The sequence below is a fragment of the Carcharhinus amblyrhynchos genome, chromosome 12 (genome assembly GCF_965287045.1).
Source record: "Carcharhinus amblyrhynchos chromosome 12, sCarAmb.v2.hapA, whole genome shotgun sequence".
NCBI lineage: Eukaryota > Metazoa > Chordata > Chondrichthyes > Carcharhiniformes > Carcharhinidae > Carcharhinus > Carcharhinus amblyrhynchos.
In genome coordinates this window covers 15,317,246-15,338,361 of record NC_137335.1, presented here as the reverse complement: position 1 = coordinate 15,338,361, position 21,116 = coordinate 15,317,246, and the positions used below count along the sequence as shown (strand labels likewise).

The following is a 21,116-nucleotide window of genomic DNA, read 5'->3' as shown; positions in this document are numbered from 1 at the left end:
GCAGGGAAGAAGCTGTTCTTGAGCCAGTTGGTACATGTCCTCAGACTTTTGTATCTTTTTCCTGATGGAAGAAGATGAAGAGAATATGTCTGGCGTGCAAGGGGTCCTTAATTATGCTGGCTGCTTTTCCGAGACAGAGGGAAGTATAGAAAGAGTCAATGTATGAGAGCCTGGTTTGTGTGATGGACTGGGCTTTGTAGTTTTTTTGCAGACTTTGATGGAGCAGGACCCATACCAAGCTGTGATACAACCAGAAGGAATGCTTTGTATCGTGCGTCTGTAAAAGTTGGAGAGTCGTAGTGGACATGCCAAATCCTTGGCCTCGTAAGTAGAGGCTTTCTTAACTATAGCATTGGCATGGAGAATTAGGACAGATTATTGATGATCTGGACACCTAGAAAATTTGAAGTTCTCGACGAGTTCCACCTTGTCCCTATTGAAGCAGACAGGGGCACGTTCTCCACTATACTTCCTGAAGTTGATGACCATCTCCTTTGATTTGTTGACATTGAGGGAGGGATTATTGTCGTCGCATCAGTTCACCAGACGCTCTATCTCTTTCCTATAGTCCTTCTCGTCATTGTTTGAGATCCAACCCACTATGGTGGTGTCATCAGCAAACTTGAAAATCAAGCTGGAGGGGAATTTGGCCACACAGTCGTACGTGTATAGAAAATATAGTAAAGGACTGAGGACACAGCCTTGCAGGGCACTGGGATTGAGGATGATTGTGGAAGAGGTGTTATTGCCTATCCTTACTGATTGTGATCTGTGGGTTAGGAAGTCTAGGATCCAGTCACACAGGGTGGAGCCAAATCCCAGATCATGGAGTTTGGAGATGAGTTTTGTAGGAATAATGGTGTTGAAGACTGAGTTGTAGTCAATCAGAGTCTGACATAGGTATCCAGGTGTTCCAGCAGGGCCAGGAAGATGGCATCTGCTGTGGACCTGCTGCGGCGATAGGTGAACTGTAGTGGATCCAGGCAATCTGAGAGACTGGAATTGATTCATGCCATGACTAACCTTTCAAGGTATTTCATAATGATGGATGTCGGAGCCAGCATACAACAGCCATTAAGGCACAGCAGGCCACGCCCAGATGCTGGTCCAATCAAAAGGCTGGCAGCTCCGAAACTTCAACAGGCCTGCTAGGAGAGTTGGGCCTTGCTGAGGCACGTTGAAGACCTACATAAGTTAAAAATTCAGATGGGCGAAGCATCAGGCCCCCAGAGTGGAGGGGGAACCCTTCTGAATCGATTGTTCTGGGCTGAATGTGGCATTTTCTGCTTGCGGCCCCACCTACGGAGCATGGAACTTCCACCTCTACTGAGCTGGCAGCCTCCATATGCAACAAAAGGCTACTCTGCCACTGGCAAAATGCTGGCAGGGCTGCAAAATCCCCCCTAATTGGAGTCTTAGCTATGTTAATTGGCTGCCCATCTCCAAGAAACTGGCAGCTGATCTGCTTCTGAGGCTGTCCCTGGGTAAGATCCCCAGCAGTGGGAATGCATCAGGGAGCTGCCCCAACATAGTTCTCCCCCATTTTCCTGTTCTCTCGCCTCCAAGCCCACTACTACAGGGCCAAGAAAATTCTATCCAATAACTTTACACTATCATGCTGAAAACAGATTCATGGTTTATGCAGCAGCAGACATCAAAACTGAAATAACATATAACAAATACAGATAAAAGTAAGGAGAGTTTATAGTCTTGCAATACAGAGCCAGTAATGGACATAAGAACATAAGAAATAGGAGCAGGAGTAGGCCATCTAGTCCTTCGAGCCTGCCCCGCCATTCAATAAGATCATGGCTGATCTGTCGTGGCTCAGTTCCACATTCCCGCCCTCTCCCCATAACCCTTAATCCCCGCGCTTATCAAAAACCCATCAACCCGCGTCTTAAAAATATTTAGCGAGGCAGCCTCCACCACTTCAACGGGCAGAGAATTCCAGAGATTCACCACCCTTTGAGTGAAGAAGTTCCTCCTCAAGTCTGTTCTAAACCGCCCCCCCCCCCCCTTTATCTTGAGGCTGTGCCCCCTAGTCCTACTGTCCTTTCTGAGCGGGAAGAGTCTCTCCACCTCTATCCTATCCATCCCATTCATCATCTTATACATCTCAATGAGATCTCCCCTCATTCTTCTAAACTCTAACGAGTATAAACCTAGTTTATTCAGCCTCTCCTCATAGCTCAACCCCCTCAACTCCGGCATCAGCCTAGTAAACCTCCTCTGCACTCCCTCCAAGGCCAAAATATCCTTGCGTAAGTGCGGCAACCAAAATTGCACACAGTACTCCAGCTGCGGCCTCACCAATGCCCTATACAACTCATTACTAACGTTGAATCATAACTGATAACAGTGATGATGCCTTCCAATTGGTGCTTGGGACTGAATATGTTTAAAATGGCACAAAAATATTTTGATGCTGATATTAAGGACTTCAGTTTCAGTTGTTTCAGAACAGTGTCATATTGGTACTTGCTGATATCAAATGACATAATTGAGATGTTATATGCTGCAATAGATAGAGGGCAGAATTTTCTCTCCTGAGAAGAAGTTGGCTGAGGCGGGAAAATTGGTATGCAGCACACCCGGCTTTTCTTACCACATTCTGTGCAAACTAAAATGGAGGCATAGCCCATTTTGCCAGGCTGGTGGGGAGGGGCTGGCAAAAGCTGGTAACACTGGGAATCCAGAGATTGGGATGTCCTTTTTAACAGGTGCCAAATCTCCAAGACTTCCCGTTCTGTGACGGATAAGCGGAATCCTCCCAATGGAACAGCTGAGAGTTAGTGCCAGGGTGCAGTTTTTGAGTGGGTGACTGGGCCATGCTCCCAATGCCATATGTCTGACAAACACATTGCAGGGCTGCCTACAGGTTTCCAGTGGTGATGGGCACCCAGCCTATTTGGAGGGTGAGATTTCCACGTGTTCAGTGCCTACTTAGAGTGCAAGTTAGAGCAGAGAATCACTTATCTTTGTGCAAATCTGAACTACTACATAAAAGGCACTTAGGGGATAAGATGTTGCAGAGAAAAGCACTTTCAGTATTGCTTGTGGAAGAGGTGAAGGCACTATTCCCCTTGATGGTATGAGGGTGCCTAAGCAGATGTTGCAAGATGTTGTTGCGAGATGGCAAACAATATCACATCCAAAGACTTGGGCTCAATGCCACAAATATTTTATTGAGCTAAAGCAAGGCTGTGAATTATGTTCTCCTTTCTCCACTTCTCTGCATTAATTATGGGCAAAGCACTTTGCTCCCCTGCTTCTTTCACCAATCACAACAGGGCACTGTACTAATCTCACTCCAACCAGTATTTTGCTAACTGCTTTCACATTTCACATTGAAGCCACTTCTTACAAAATGACCATCTCCTCAGCCTGCTCACGTCTTGTGTCTCAGCATGCACAATAAATGCTGCATGATATGATGTCTACATGTTTGCAAACCAATTTTAACAACCAGATACTAACTTGTTCCCTTTGTTTCTGCAATAGAATATGGCTCACTGGAGGAGATTTTATGGAGGTGTTGGGGGTAGCTTGCCCGCTGGCAGGACAGTCAGGGAGACTCATGTGGTCTCCATCAGGAAGGCTTGCTGGAATTAGATGTCTCTCAGGAGTTTGGCAGCAAGGATGGGGATAGCTCTCAGTAGTCCCACCCACTTCCCAATGCTGGGTGCTGTGTGCCTTTGAAAGAGGGAAGCCTCCCCTCATGAGAGACCACAAGTTGCCAGCACAGGTTTGTTTATCATGCTTCCTGTGTGGCAACAGACCTGCCTAGAGGCAGGAAGGTGGTGGTGTGCTCACAAGCCACCCTCCAGCCTGATTAAATTCCTTTTCTACTTCCAAACACACTGCAAGAGAGATTATAAAACTTTCCCCCATAGTAACTGGGAGTGGATTGTATCAGAGGAAGGATCAATTTCTATAAGGAATAATGTAAAGACTGTATATATAGTTTGACAGCCAGATGGAGGAATAAGATGTGGAAATCTCTGCAGCAAGCAGAGCAAGGTCTATTGATGACAGCGAGGCTGGAGTTATGATCTGCAAGGCATCTGCCTATTGCTTGCATTCTCAAGCAAGTCCAATTACCTTACTGCTGCCTAGGAATTCCATGTCCTGATGACCTTTGCCCTTTTAAAATTTATTTATTACTGGCACAAGTAGACTTACATTAACACTATTGTTAAGTTACAGTGAAGTTATTGTGAAAATCTCCTAGTCACCACACTCTGGTGTCTGGTCGGATACACTAAGGAAGAACTTAGCATGTCAATGCACCAAACCAGCATGTCTTTCGGTATGTGGGAAGAAACCCATGCATCTCACTGGGAGAATATGCAGACTCTGCACAGACAGTGACCCAAGCCGAGAACTGAACTCGGGTCCCTGCCGCTGTGAGGCATGATGTGGTGATGCCGGCGTTGGACTGGAGTAAGCCCAGTAAGAAGTCTCACAAGACCAGGTTAACGTCCAAAAGGTTTATTTGGTAGTGCAAGCCACAATCGTTCACAGCGCTGTAGGGCAGCAGTGCTAACCACTGTGCTGCTCTTCTCCCTTCATCCATGTGAACACCTGAACTCTGCAAGATAGGACTGGGAGGAGGACAACCATCCTGAAGAAGCACCAGCATTCGCTCCATCCTTCCCAAGGACCAGTTTAGAAATTGGCACCTTGTGAGAAAGATCACATGTTAGAGCAGTGGCACTGGATGGATTCAGTGCTTCCATACTTTCTTCACAAAAAATATGTTGGAGCACTACTGACATCATAGGGTACATTTAAACACTTTAATGAGGCTCTCGTCTGGGCCCTTGTTAAATATCTGAGCAAAATAGCGGCAGATAGAAATGGGCTGTAAGTGCAGTACTATGATTTTCAGGGCACTACTACCCTGATCTCAGTTTTACATTGTTTGGTTCCCCTTATCAACTTCTCACACTTGTTATGGGGAGGGTTTACCATCAAGGTCAGATCATCTGAACTTTAATGTATGTGTAGATGAACTTGCATGCTGGCTAAATTATATTATGCAACTCATTAAGACGGTTTTACAGAAGAAGCATTTCCTTTCTAGGCTTTTGGGTTTTCACCAAACATTCAAAACATTCTAATCAAGTAAGACAATTGACTGCCCTTACTCTGCAATGCGATAGTTAACTTCCTCATTTTCCCAATGAACCAAAGCGACTTCATACGGCTGGATCTCATGTGGCTCCAAGATTTGCATAACACGTTTCATCTAAAGGCAGAGGATTAATTTCATAAAAATGTACCAGCTTACAAAAACAAAACACAATGAAATACAAACTTCAATCTGAATAACACAGTGGAACTGAGATTTTTACATTGATTTTAATACTAATATTAACCCAATGATTTATTGTCTCCTTAAAATGATGTAATCTGAAAGTATAGGCCTGTTTGGAGTTTAGATCAGAAATGCATTGGATCAATTCTTTTGTCATTCAATTCATAAATGAGTTCATTTCTACCTTATACATATACCTGGTGACAGGACAGAGAGAATTTTAATATTTTAATCTATTTTCAAAATGTTTTGTTAAGCCTCTCCTTTTAGCTTTATTTACTTCGAAGTCTTTTCTGGATGAAGACGACATTTTATTGTGAAATATAGACATAAATTAATTAAAAACCTTGTAAATAAATTAATTTCCACTGCAGTATTAATGGAATAACATACCCATGTTTTGAATAGGGAACACTGAATAACGCTGATAGAAAGAGACAAGAAGCTATTGTTGATTACTGGTGTGTTTTAAAAGGATTCACTGCGTGATATCAGTGAGCAGCAAGTCCCCAGTTTTGCAGAATGATGTGATGAAAATGGGCAGTTATTCCCACGAACTGGCACAATCAGAACGGCAAGGTACCCCAGTCGACAGAATACCTCTTAGACTGAGGCCGCATATGTTGCCGGAATGAGAAGTGTGTGCCACCAGTGGGAAGCAGGTGCCACTGGTTTACATGATGAAGAATGCTCCATACCAGCACAGATAAAAATGAAGGTTGAGGTAAACATTCATTTAAAAAGGGCATAGGTAAACTAAACTATACCCTAGATACATGCAGTGTGATTCAACTTACCGCTTTATCTTCCACATTCCAAAAGACAACAGAGCCCTCCCTGTGTGTGTGCAAGAAATAAAGATTGTTAGTGTTGCAGAAGGTCATGGAGAGGACCATCTGTTATCTTTTAACAGCCAGATAATAGACTGGATAGAATATAATTTCACAGCCTTAAGAAACCCATGACTGGATCACAGATAAAAAATGCAAAAGCCAATTCATTTTTCTCAAACTATTAACAGTTAGTGATACGTTTAATACCTCAAATGATAAGTTCACTACCAAATGTAGTGTTTGGTGAAGTAAGTTCTGTTAGTGAATTAAAATATTCATCATGAAACCACGGGTAGGATTTTCTAGCTCCACCCACTGCTGGGATCATCTGATCCCACAAAAAATCAATGGAGATTTGGCACCCACCGAGATGGGTCCTGCCACGGCGGAGCTAAAAAATCCCGGCCCAAATCTTTTGCATTTCAAAAATATCCCAGTCTTGAAAATTTCAATTGATGTCCAACTGACATCTGTGGAAAAGAGTTCCAGGCTCCTAACACCATGTGTGTAAAAAAGTGCTTTTTGATTTCACTCCTGAAAGGCTTTGTACTAATTTTATTATGTTCTCTCATTCTGGGTTTCTTCTCCAGAGGAAAGAGTTTCCTTATATCTATTCTATCAAATCCCTTAAACATTTTAAATACCATAATTAAATTATCCTTTATCCCTTAATCCTTTAAATTCAAGGAAGTGTAACTGGGGTTTATGCTACCTGTTCTTATGATTTAATCCTTTTAACCCAGTTTGCACTGCAACCCTTGCAATGTCTCTGCAGAGGTTTGAATGTAGTATGCCAGATGAGGTCTGATCAAGACTTGCACAACTGAAGAATTACTGCCGCACTTTTTGTTTCTCTCTCTATTTAGAAAACATACTAATTCATCTTTCACAGATCCAAAATAAATGACCTCACACTTCCCTACATCAAATTCTGATCCATTATAGTTGTCTTCACTCACTTGGTTCATGTCACTTTTACAACTTCCTCCTTCCGTCCACACCACCTACCGTGCCTCCTGACTAATGTCTTCTGCAATGATTAACCCACCTAACTGAGACAATTGCTAGAAGCAAAGCACTTTTCAAAAAAGGCTCTTTATTACTCAAAATGATGTACCCTTCCCACACTACTGCAGCTAGACTGTAGTTCACAACATTTTAAGGATATGTCATATAGATGCTATAAGATTGCCATGCAGAACGGTATTGAACTAAGGATGATTGGTCATGCTAAATTAACCTTAGTGTCAGGGGGATAAGCAGGGTAAATACGTAGGGTTATAGGACCTCGGTGAGATCATTATCAGTGCAGGCTTGACAGGCTGAATGGCTTCCTTCTGCACTGTAGGGATTCTATGATGACTTGTGTTCAGCAGAATGGCAATTCAATCTGAACTGCAGCTTAAAGGAGACTAACAATATATTAATACATATGTCCTTGTAAAGCCTAAGTGGGCAAGCAATAGATGATAGATATATCAGTTTAAAAAATAAATTAAGAATACCGCAGTGAAGATCAACCCAGAGAACCCATAATCAGGAGCAGACCAGCAGAAACCTGACAGGACAGATCTACTACTTTATGATTAAGTTTAATATTTAGGGCATTAACACAATCCCAGTGCACTGAAGCATTCTAAGACCAGTGAGGTGGGCTCATTATATGGCAAAACATGTATTGGTCACCAATTTGTATTTTATAAAACTGTTAATGTTGGGGAATATCTCATGTTACCAAAAGGCATAGCAATTGACCAATGAGATAAGAAATATTAAAGCCAGGTAACTGAATGCATGGTCAAGAGGTGGGTTGTTAAAATGAGTTGCAGTGATAACAAACTGGAGTGGTTTTGTAAAGTAGCAATGAAATGATGGAGCAGATAAGCCTGGCTCAGAGCAAGAATGCGCAAGTTGGAACACTGGGCTAGAGAAGGTTTCTTAGGAAAGATGGGGTGGGACTGCACAGTAAATGAAAGAGATTGAGAGGATGCGGGCCTTGAGGCATTGGGGCACAGGATGCCAGTGGAGCTTGGGGAGCAGAAGCGTAACGAGATTGCTGACCTCTGTCCTACAGAAAGCTTAGTGCACAAAGACTTGTATTAAACAGAATTTGTAACAGGTGACGGAGGAGATGTGAATGAGGAAATTTGATAAATTAATTCCAGAGGCATAGAGTTCTTGCACTGGAGAGAGATCCTCAATGGTTTTGCTCAGCCACTGAAATTTTACTTGTTCCGTGTCAAATCTGCATGTGCATGTAAGCACAGACGACTATGAATATATTTTGTCCTTTCAACAATAAAAAAGCCAGAAGTAGACATAAAAGTTTCGTTATAGATTAGCTTTTTTTTGAGATCTTAAAGTTTGGAGGTTCACAAAGCCAAAATATCTGTTCTCACTTGCTGTTGTATGATCTTCCCAAGACAGTAATGAAAACTGACAGCTCTGTATTGGCAGGAATCAGACAAAGACTTCCCTCATCAGCTCGCCAGGGAAAGCAGATGCATTCTTCCCTCCCCAAGCACCATTATTGCCAGGAATCAGATGTGTGACACTCGGTAATTAACAAAATAATTAATTGGAAATAAATAAAATACCCACTTTTGTTGGACAGGAGTTGCTTATCCAGGATACAATGGTAAGATACAAAGACTTAAAAATGTGGGTGTGCCTAACTCAACAACATTAACATTCTGCACTCAAATATGAAGATTGTAAGTGCACCAGACTTTGGGCATTAGATCTTATAACATAGACCGTGCTGCAGTAGGATTCCACACAGGTCAATGATCTAACTCCCAGATATGTGGTTGAGTTTGACTGTATGTATCCAGAGAGCATTGTGTAAGCCTCAGGTTCACAATATGACAGAATTCTTGATCAAGATGGAGAGTGACATAGTTGATTTTGTGATGAGGGTTCTGAATCTTAATGAGGGAAACTACAAAGATATGAGATGCAAGGTGACTATGATGGATTGGGAAACATTTCTTAAAGGGATGGATAGACAATGGCAAACATTCAAAGAGTGCATGGGGGAATTGCAATAATTGTTTATCCCTGCTTAGTGCAAAAGTAAATTGGGAAAGGTGACCAAACCAGGACTTAAAGAAAATTAGAGATAGTAATAGATCCAAGGAAGAGGCCCATAAGTTAGCCAAAACAAAAAGAAGACCTGAGGATTGGGAGCAGTTTAGAATTTGGCATGGAAGGACAAAAAAATTGATTAAGAAGGGAAGAAACAGAGCACAAGATTAAGCTTGCAGGGAACATAAAAACTGACTGTAAAAATTTCTATAGGTATCTGAAGTGAGAAAGCTTGGTGAAGATGAATGTAGGTCCCTTATAATTCGAAACAAAGGAATTTATAATGGGTAACAAATAAATGGCTGACCAACTAAATACATACTTTGATTCTCACTTCACAATGGAGGACACAAGTAACATACCAGAAATGTTGGGGAATACAGCGTTTAGTGAGAGGGAGAAACTGAAGGAAATCAGTACTCGTAAGGAAACAGTGTTGGGAAAATTGATGGGATTGAAGGCTGATTAATCCCCAGAGTACTTAAGAAAGTGGCCCTAGCAATAGTGAATGCATTAGTCATTTTCCAAGATTCAAGAGACTCTAGAACAGTTCCTACAGATTGGAGGCTAGCTAATGTAACCCCACTATTTAAAAAGGAGGTAGAGAGAAAACAAGAGAATTATAGACTAGTCAGCCTGACATCAGTAGTGACGAAAATTCTAGAGTCTATTGTAAAAGATTTAATAGCAGAGCTCTTGGAAAACAGTGGTAGAATTGGACAGAGTCAGCATGGATTTACGAAAGGGAAATCATGCTTGACAAATCTACTGGAATTTTTGAGGATGTAACTAGTAAAGTTGATGGTGGGAAGCCAACGTATTTAGACTTTCAGAAAGCTTTCAACAAAGTCCAACGTAAGAGATTAGTGTGTAAAACTAAAGCACATGATATTGGGGGTAGTGTATTAAGATGGACAGAAAACTGGCTGGCAGACAGAAAACAAAGTAGGAATAAATGGGTCTTTTTCCGATTGGCAGACAGTGACTAATGGGGTACTACAGGGATCAGTGCTGGGACCCCAGCTATTCACAGTATATATACTAATGATTAAGATGAGAGAACTAGGGGGGGGGGGGGGGGGGGGGAAGAGGGGAGGATGAGCTGGATTGTCAAATAATTGAAAATTCATGATGAGGCAGAATCATTCACCAAGCCTCAGAATGCTGTGGAGAAAACAAATGATACAGAACTGAAAAGTCATATCCATGAGGAAAAATTGAATAGCCTGGGTTACTCTTCTCTGAAAAACAGAAGGTTGCAAGGTGGCTGTGAGAGGTCTTTCAGATATTAAACTGGTTTGATAGGGTAGTCTTGGAGAAAGGTGGATCCACTTTCAGCTAAAATCAGAATTAGGATCCATTAAGTGTAAAATAATCTCTAATAAATCCAATAAGGAATTCTGGAAAAACTTCATTACTAGAACGATTGTTTGGGATATGGACCTAGGTACCACAGGGACTGGTTGAGATGATTGGCAAAGATGCATTTAAGAGACAGAACAATAAACAAATCAGGGCAAAAGGAATAGAAAGATTTATTGATGGGATTAAAAAGTTAAAGCTTATTTGTTAGTAACAAGTAGGCTTGCATTAACACTACAATGAAGGTACTATGAAAATCCCCTAGTCAACAAACTCTGGCACTTGTTTGGGTACACTGAGGGAGAATTTAGCATAGCCAATCCACCTGACAAGCATATCTTTCGGAATGTGGGAGGAAAGCGGAGCACCCAGAGTGAAACCCACACAGACACAGGGAGAACGTGCAGACTCTGCACAGACAGTGACTCAAGTCGGGAATTGGACCCAGGTCCCTGGCACTGAGGCTAACCACTGTGCCGCACCATTAGATGAAGTAGGGTAGGTGAACACTCAGGAGGATCATAAATACTTGCTGGACTTACTGGGCTGAATAGTTATAAATACTATGTGGTATTACAAAAATGCAAAATCAAATGATAATGTTGCATCTTATCTAGATGCAATCATCTATTTATTCATGTCTAGGGTATCTAAAATCTCAGTATATAAAAATCAATCCAAATGCATTTTTTTTCATTTATCATTACTTCAGTAAAGTTGGAGTTTAACAAAACAGTTTCAACGGTTAGAATAATGGAAAATGATTGCAAAAATCCTTTGCATAAGCTGCAACTGTTTAATGGGGGTCAATTTAACAAAAATGTGATCAGTTGCATTAGTATAAAATTCATATCATTGAATCAAGAGAACAAAAAACACACCGAAGTGCACTGGAGCCAACCGAAACATCACACAGGAATGTAATAGGTGCAGAGATGTAATGCAAACCAACCTGAATAAGAAAATTAGTCCATAATCATTAGGTTTGGCCAACATATCAGTTCCAATTACCAAGACATTTGAGGCATCTGGGGAAAAACATTGAGAAATTAGAAAAGAGGTTTGTAAAGGATTTAATACTACAGTAATGCAAAACAAAGAGACGGGTGATAGAGTTCAATCTGTAGCATACTTTATGCTGAAAAAGAAACAACAGAAAATGAAAGCACTGTGACTTCTGTTATTATTAAAGCCCAAGAATGGGTGGCGAATAAGAAATGGACATTACAGAAGATTTGTATAATGTTTGATTTCCAGGATCAATGAACATTCAAATTCATCCTAATTGTACAAGCATTACTCGCTCATTAATTGCCACTTGGACTACTTGAGTAAATTGAGTAATATGCGATCATCATTTATCCAGTACCATGACCATTAAGATTGGTTTTGGTGAATTGCTGATGTTTATGCAGCACGAGCTGCAATGTTGCATTACATGAACTAAACGTTAAATTTATTATTCTTTGCACATAGAAGTACCCCATTGCTCACTTTCCTTTTTAGGTGAGCAAGGGTTGGAATGATGGAATTTACTGTGATGACGGTACTTTTCCACACAAGATGTCAAGTTCAGTGTCTAAAGAGGATCGAATCATGTCTATCACTGAACCTGAGCCCTGAAAGAAAGAGGAGAAAAGCAAGTGAAGGAGACAGAAAGCAATTTTTGAAAAATATGTACAATATATATATTCAAAGGGGGCAATTCTCCAGCCCTGCACACTCATACTGGGGCTGGAGATTCGCGGAGAGGGACCATAGCATGCTCAGCACTGGAAACAACTTCCTTTGGGATTCTTCCCGTGTCCTGAGGTAATCTGGTTCCCACTCAGCATGGACGTAAACCAGATTAGTATATTTAAATCTCATTTAAATAACAGCTGTTATTAGTGTGTGAAAAAATCCATGAATTTCTAGTGAGAAAGTGATACTTCTTCAGTTGCCTATTGCCACAAATCACTGGATCACTTGTGCATCCCTTCCGTTTGCTCCATCAGAAATGGAGTCTGCCATTAACCTTTCCACAGATTTTTAAAAATGTCATTGTTGGACAATATTAATTTGAAGGTGGCTATTGTGCAATGGGCAAAGGGGGGGTAGATTTGCATGGGGGAAATACAAAAGTCAAATAACCAGATCAGATCAGAATCAGAAATCTCACCTCAACTGCAAAATGTAATTTAGAATTCAAAGCTCCGTGTCTTCAAATTGTGCAGTGGTTCTAATATGAACCCACATGACTTCAATTCAGCTTTATTTAAGGGGACAGTGCACAAATGGATGTTGGAAGTGTTCTGGGAGGATAGTGGACCTGGAGCAAGGGCAGCAGCTAGTTCAGTGACAAATAGCTAGAATCACTGGTGGGTATAGTCAGGAACACAGAGATGTCCTTCCCCAGCAATAGAAGGAAGAAACTTGCTATTCTCAAGAATAAAGCCTGGCTGGAAGTAGCTAAAAAGCTAATTAGCAATGTTAACTTCTGTAAGATGCAGAAAATCACCAGCTATCATGACATCTCACTGGTAAGCATTGAAGGGCATCCCCAGACCTCTCTAGGTAGCTGAGGTGGATCTTAAACTTCCCAAGACTTGCTGGTTACCATGAGAGTCTTGTTGTAGAGTTCCTGCACCTCACTGATGGGAATCCTCACAGTCAGGTTTGCAAGAAATACCCCTTTTCTCCTACAAACCAGCTCTTAAGTACGCACCCTGAATTGTAAAGGTCTGGACTGCTGGACTTCAACATTATTAACACCCAGAAAACTGAAGAAACCTCCACAAACTTTTCTTGCAATTAGCGAATAGTTGGTGAGTTTATTTTTAATCCAAGTCTTCAGCTTGTTTCTGTTAGTTAGTCTAATGAAGACAATATCCAGGCACCTCTACCCCATGGATTACGCATCCTGTTCCTTATGGGAGCACCAGAACAATTCTCATATCAGGGATAACCACAAGTGCACAAACTACACAGAAAAGATTTATGAGAATGATTCCAGGCACGAGGGCTTCAATTAAGATGAGAGATTGGAAACGTTCTCCTTAGATAAGAGAACATTGTGAGGAGAATTGAATAAAAATCATAAGGGATCCATGCAGAGTAAATAGAGAAAAACAGATCACATTGCGGAATAGGGTCAATAACCAAAGGACACTGAGTTAAGGTGGCTGGAAAGAGGAACAATAGTGTAATGTGCTACCTGAGATTGTGATGGAGCCAATATAATCAAGACTTTCAAAAGGGAGCCAGAGACCCTATTCTGAATGTGTGTTCAATCTGGCTATTGCCATCATAGTGGATATTTTACATAATTTTATGGCCCTAGAAAACAATCTATGTCCTGCCTTATGCATTTTTATGCAGCCAATTAAGATATGTTGGATATTATCATTGTTAGCACCCTGGAAGGTTCAGCAAGTCACAACCTGAGAGTGGTGATCTCTGTTACTATTGCTAGAGATGTTAGGTCCAACAGGATCTTCTATCCCTCTTGAAGGGTGCAGATGTCTGCTGCCAACTGACCTGTAAACCTTGTGGTGTGGATAGTGCCTCCTGCCACCTCACATTTTCCCCTGCGCACCTCCTTCTTCTACACTTTCTGATCCCATTATAACACATCATTGTTGATGATGTAGATTGTGATAGTTTTCCTCCTCTGATGTGCTGTCAAGCCATTTCAATACAACTCCAATCATGTGCTTGATTTTTTGAAATCCTCCAAGATTGGAAAAAGCTCCAGTCTCACCGGTACGCTCTGCCAATCATTTTCCAGAGGAAACTGAGATACCAGCTGCAATAAGTGAGCTTTTACATAGATGGGGCAATGATAAGTTTAAAATGCCCACCTGAACTTCTGCTCAAACTCATCCGTTTTCCTGCTCTGGGAAACCTATGCTGCACAAGCTAAATTTGGGCCAAAGTTAAAAACAATTTTAAAATACCTCACTAATGTCTTTTAAAATTGTTAATAGTGTCAGTAGGTACACACTCACCTGCAATAATGAAGTCCAAAACTTCCTGTGTAGATTTCACATCAGCACCAAAATGCATCTTCATTAAGACAGAAAGTGTGCATGCTGAAGCCAGGATGCTCAGCTCTAAGAATTAAAAAAATTAAATCCCACCCATTCTTGGGGGTTAGAATTTCCCCCCCCAAATTCATATTTTCTTTTCCATCATCCCTTTGTTTCTTTCTTGATCCTTAACTGTCATCACTCTCCCCTTGCCTGGATAAGTGCAGTTCCAATAACACTCAACTCAAAAACAGTTTCTTCTCTGCTGCTATCAGGTGTTTGAATGGAGCCACCTTATGTTAAACTGATCTTTCTATGCACCCTAGCTATGACTGTAATACTATATTTTGCATCTTTTCCTTTCCTTCACCCCTATGTATTCTATGAATTGTAGGCTTTGTCTGTGTAGTGCAAGAAACAACCCTTTTCCTTGTATACTAATAAACATGACAATAATAAATCAAGTCAAAGAAGCTTGACACCATCCAGTACAATGTAACTGACTTGAATGGCACCCGATCTGCAAACATTCACTTGCCTCCACCATGAACACACATCAGAGCAGTGTATACCATTTATAAGATGCTGTGCAGCAACTCACCAAGGCTCCTGAGAAGCTCCTTCCAAACCAAAAACCTTTACCACCGAGAAGGAAAAGACTGGCAGAATGATGGGGACATCACAATCTGGAGGCTCCCGCCCCAAGCCACTCACCACCAGGACTTGGAACTATATTGCCATTCCTTTATTGTCATAGGCTCAAAATTCTAGAACTTTCTAACTAACAGCTCTATGGATGTGTTGACACCACATGGATTGCAGTGGTTGAAGAAGGTAGTACATCACCACCTTCTCAAGGGCAATTGCTGGCCAGTCAGCAAAGCCCACATCTTAGAATGAATAAAAAAATAGAGATAGACTACTGGTCATCATTCCCCAAGAGCCCAGAAGTCCAGCAGCCTGCACTATTATAAAGAACAAAGAACAAAAAACAGCCCGGGAAACAGGCCCTTTGGCCCAACGAGCCCGCGCCACCATTTTAACACTACCAGTCCCCCCCTCTACCCATGACCCTTATCTATTGTTTTATGGCCATCCACATTGAGGGAAACTAATTTAGGGACAATTTATTACTGCCAATCAGCCTAATAGCACATCTTTGGGGTGTGGGAGGAAACCAGAGCACCTGGAGAAAACCCATGCAAGCATGGGGAGAATGCGCAAACTCCCACAGACACTGGCCCAAATCCATGTGTCTGCACAGCAAACAGTGATAGTCACTGAGCTGTCGTTTTGCCCATACTTCCAAAAGTTTGCAGTACAAAATTATTTGCAGCACAAAATTATTTGCAGCAGATAGGCAAGAAAAGGTGCAGATGCCTTTACTGCAAATCGTCTTGCTTCAGCAAACTCTGGGCCATGACTACACTCGACATACATTTCCTTTAAGCCTTATAAAGCCACATCCATAAAGTGTAGTGAAATCTCTCATGTGGGGAGTTATAGTTTATGGTTACAGCAGAGTTAAAAATCTCTCTGAGATGCAGAGTGCAATGGCTAGTCTTACCTCTTGGCAGGTCTGTTACTTCATGGTAACCACTTGACACCAGATCATGGCAAAGGTTCTCTAGATGGTACTCATCTGCTGTTGCAAAGGCTGTACACTTCATCAGATCCTATCCAAACAGACACAAAGAGATCAAACAGTTTTATAATATGCATAGTCCAACAAAGTACAGATAATTTTTTTTTTGTTGTATGACTATTGTAGTTCTACTCCACGTCACATAAAAAACTGCATTTGTTTCAATAGCTGCTAGTTTCCTTCCTCTGTACCACTCCTATGACTCTATAAAATTAGGGCATGGCCTTGTGTATATTTGCAAAAATAAGAGTGGATGAAGGTGAATATTTTCTGCAAAAACTCATAATTGTTGATAATTTTCTACCTGATGACAATTTTAACTTTTTTTAAATTCCAGATTTTCCTCAGAATTGCATCCTTGTTCTCTCTTCAAAGAATCAACTGTGCCGAGGTAGAGCTCCACAGGGAATAATGACCTTTTGGGAGCCATTTTAAGGAACATGAGCAGTTAATGTCTTTGCTGCTCTTGCTGAAAGAATTACAGCTAAAAATGAAGGTAGAAAAGGCTGATCCCCTATTGGGCTAAATAATTTCCCATCTCTGACTTATCTCAAATGTTTTCTCCTCTAGATTGTGAAACAGATTAAATACTCTACTCACAACTGCCTGATTGGAAAATTCCCTGGATTTTTCACACTGTCTTTAAACAAGATATGGTCAGGAAAGAAAATAATATTTCAAAAATAGATAGGTAAAAATTCTGAACATGTTTTATACTGAATACCATAATTAAAATTTGTGGTTCTATACCTTTGTTTGGGATTATTTTCTTTGTTGCATCACCAAGGGAAACTAACGTCTGCACAAGCCTGATGGGAATTCATCCAGCATTTGGATGTCAACCTCAGGCAAAACAGATAGAATTAGCCAGCCCTGAATATGGCAGTGATCACCTGTCCGACTGCAGGCTAAAAACATCCTGGGGCAAATTACAGCTACAGCACGAGTTGCAAATCCATTGTGAGAAGTAAAGGGAAGGGAAAAAAACCTTTGATGCCATTAATTGCAAAAAAGGGGCAAAATTTTGAGAGGAAAGGATAAACAAAATGCAGATGATCTTAAATCCAGTACTGCAAAACACCACTAGAAATAGAGCAAAACAATTAATATGTTATAACATAAATAATCCATGAAACAAAGTTACTTACATGTCAAAGATGATTTTGTAAATATGTCTGGTAAACACAATTACAAATATTATATCACTGAAGCCTCTTTGTATCAATTAAATACCTAATATTCTTATTAAGGCTATTGTGACTTCTTGAATTTAGGGAGACACTAGGAGAAACGTTTTGTACCAAAACAATTGTGAAAATTAGCAGGAAGAAAAATACAAATGATGAGAGAGACAAATAGAATGAAACAAACAGGAAGAAGGGGGGAATTCACAGAGGCATCGTGAGACAGTAAAAAGTGGGCAGCACGATGGCACAGTGGTTAGCACTGCTGCCTCACAGTGCCAGGGACCTGGGTTTGATTCCCAGCTTGGGTCACTGTCTGTGTGGAGTCTGCACATTCTCCCCGTGCCTGTTGGGTTTCTTCCAGGTGCTCTGGTTTTCTGCCACAGTCTGAAAGACGTGCTGGTTTGGTGCACTGGCCATGCTAAATTCTCCCTCAGTGTACCTGAAGAGGTGCCAGACTGTGGCGACCAGGGGATTTTCACAATAACTTCATTGCAGTGTTAATATAAGCCTACTCATGACTAATAAATAAACTTTAACTTTAGGAGAAATTTCTATTGGCCCCAACAAACAAAGGATGGACTTCAGTTAGATGGATCAATGAGACTAAACATAAGGGGCAATTGCAGTAAAGCACCATCACTATACCAGAACCTGACTGTACTCATTTATTCTGAGGTACATTACAACTTGAATATAATTTATTTAAGATAACATTTTCCATCCACATAGATAATTTATTCCAATATTATCTGAGCAAAATCAATAATAAGCTTATCAGCATCATGAATCCGTAGAGTTCTTATACTGCAGAAAGAGGCCATTTGGCCCATCAAATCTGCAAGACTCCTCTGAAAGAGCATCTTACCCAAACTTGCCCCTCGCTCTATCTCCAAAATCCTGCTAATCGACCTAACCTGCACACCTTTGGAGTCTAAGGGGCAATTTAGCATGGCTATACCACCCTCCCTTCACATTTTTGGACTGTGGAAGGAAAACGGATTGCCCAGAGGAAACCCATGCAGACATGGAGAGAATGTGCTAACTCTAACAGTCACGCAAGGCTGGAATTGAACCCAGGTCCCTGACGCTGTGAGGCATCAGTGCTAACCACCGTGAGTAAAAGGTTATTTGCAAAAAATGTGCCAGACAAAGCATGCTTTACTTCCTTGGTCAGTTTATTTTGTGAGTTATCATGTATTGAAACAATAGAGTTAATCACTAAATACACATGCACAAATTTGTTTCAAAATATGTGAACTGGAATTCCATTCATCAATAGGGATGAGGGTGTTGCTTTACAATTACGCCACCAAAAAAATCAGGAATTGACCAATGATCATGGTTACTTGAAATGCTGAATAGTACAATTCCAAAATCTGATCATAGTGCGTTGTTAAGCAGCAAAATCTCATGTTGTGAGGTTTGTAACCACAACACCCCACTAGCGTGGCAACATTGTTAAGTGCTGGAGAGCGCAATGTGGCAAAGGAAATGGTTGATACATGAATGCATTGTAGTACCAAAGTGATGAAAAATAAAAATTATTGTTACAAGAGGGGAAACGACATTTTTTCAGTGTACAGCTCCTCTTTGGAACACAGCGAATGTTCGGTATTTCAAAGATTTAGCCTAGTCATTTTCAGGCATGTTAGGAGAGAAGGGAAACATAACATCTTTTACACTTTTAGTGCAGTAAATATGAGCATATTATGATTCCTCCTATTTCCCCATCCAGTATAAGGCTGTTCTCAGGGGTTACAAATCTTAGAACTCAAGAAAATAATAGAAATATTGTATGAACTGAGTCTATCATAGCATTTTCTGGTGTATTCCAGGTCAGAAAGAGAAACAATGGCTGTGGATAATGTAAGCTTGGAATGTGAAGAATGACTTATATTCGAAGAATGAGAAAAACCCTACTTCAGTACATATGCTATGCAAGGCATGCAATTGTTCTCCGCATTCAGTTATTGTCCAGCTATCAATGATATTAGCTCAGTTCTTTACACTATTTAATCTTTTGAATAAAGTCTTCCTTCATAATCGACCTCCCGAAAGACAGACTGGTTTTAGAAAAAAATGTCCAAATAGTAATAATATTGAGTGAATTGCCTCATAGATACTAGCCAAGACCATTTGAAAATTTATCCTATGATGTAATCAAATTCCAAATCAACTCAGCTTTGTGGCACAATGGTTAGCACTGCTGCCTCACAGTGCCAGGGACCTAGGTTCGATTCCCGGCTTGGGTCACTGCCAGTGTGGAATTTGCACGTTCTCCTCGTGTCTGTGTGGGTTTCCTCCAGCGCTCCGGTTTACTCCCAAAGTCCAAAAATGTGCTGGTTAGGTGCACTGGTCATGCCAAATTCTCCCTCAGTGCACCTAAACAGGTGCCACATTGTGTGGCGACTGTGGATTTTTACAGTAATTTCATTGTAGTGTTAATGTAAGCCTTACTTGTGACACGAATAAATAAACTTTAATTCTACTAGCAAACAGTCTGTCCCCCATTACAGAGATCTGTGGTTCATTCGCAAAAGAATGGGTCCAAAGCAACCACACAATGGAACAAGATTTTGCTTTTATTGCTGCAGGACTTGGTTGAAAACTGCAGAAAACTTGCGTGGCAAAAATAAATTGTGGGGAGTAACTTCGAATACGTTTTATCTTTCTACATGTAAGGCAAGTTATACCCACTTGTAATTCTCTGGCGTTCCTGAAATCCATACAAAAATTCATCTGCACACATAAATATGAGTAAATGAAAAAGGGCTGTTTCACCAGAGGCTGTTACAAACAATTCCTCCTCCTCCCACTGCAGTCTCACAATCTCCTGGGGTAAGCAAAGTAACAGAGAAAAATAACCACAGGCTAATTTAGGAAAAAAAAACTCTTGGAAATTGGCCTCTGACCCCCCAAATGCAAAAAAAGCAAGTGAGAGGAGACTCCAGTAATTTAGATGTACAAATGTCTTTTGGGGAAGCGAATATTTGCCCTTCAAGTATTTATCCAATTTTCTTTTGAAAGTCATTATTGAATCTACTTCCACCAACCTTTCAAGCAGTGCACATTCTCGATCGTGGCAAGTCCCTGAATAAAAAACGTCTCTGATTCTTTTGCCAATGGCCTGAAATTCATTCTCTGGTTATCAGCCCTTCAGCTACCAGATTCAGTTTGTCCTTTATTTTAACTATATCAAATCCTTCATGATTTTTAGATACTTATTAAATCTTCTGTTAACTTTTTGCCACTTACGAAGAGCTTTCAAATCCTATATCCCTGGAATCATTCTAGTAAATCTCCTCTGCATTTCTTGGGTGGCAGGCTTCCTAAACTGCAGTGCTTAAAAGTGAACACAATACTCCATCTATAGGGTCTAACCGGTAACTTATAAAACGGTTTGGCATAACATGCTTGCTTTTGTATTCTATGCTATCTCTGTTTATAAAGCCATAGATCTCATTTGTGTTAACAGCCTCGTTTAAAATCACATTGGCATGACAAGTGTACATATGCACCCAGGGCTTTTTGTATATGCAATCCCTTTAAAATTGTACCATTTAGTTTATACTGCCTCTTCTTATTCTTCCAATGAAAATGCATCACTTGATATTTCTCAGCATTAAAATTTCATCTCCCATGTGTCTGTCCATTTTCACCAGTTTTTCA

At 40.8% G+C, this 21,116-nt stretch overlaps 1 protein-coding gene across 4 annotated transcripts in view; it reads right to left on the bottom strand.

Annotated features, from left to right (window-relative positions):
- Positions 1–21,116, bottom strand: part of rmnd1 (required for meiotic nuclear division 1 homolog) — an 84,835-nt gene that overhangs the window by 28,516 nt on the left and 35,203 nt on the right. For all 4 annotated transcript variants that reach the window (XM_080200103.1, XM_080200101.1, XM_080200102.1 and 1 more), the window contains 4 exons: positions 16,183–16,291; positions 11,558–11,633; positions 6,121–6,160; positions 5,154–5,254 (listed from right to left, as the gene is read on the bottom strand). In XM_080200103.1, coding sequence (XP_080056229.1) covers positions 5,154–5,254; positions 6,121–6,160; positions 11,558–11,633; positions 16,183–16,291 — 326 coding nt within the window. The remainder of the gene's footprint in view (positions 1–5,153; positions 5,255–6,120; positions 6,161–11,557; positions 11,634–16,182; positions 16,292–21,116) is intronic.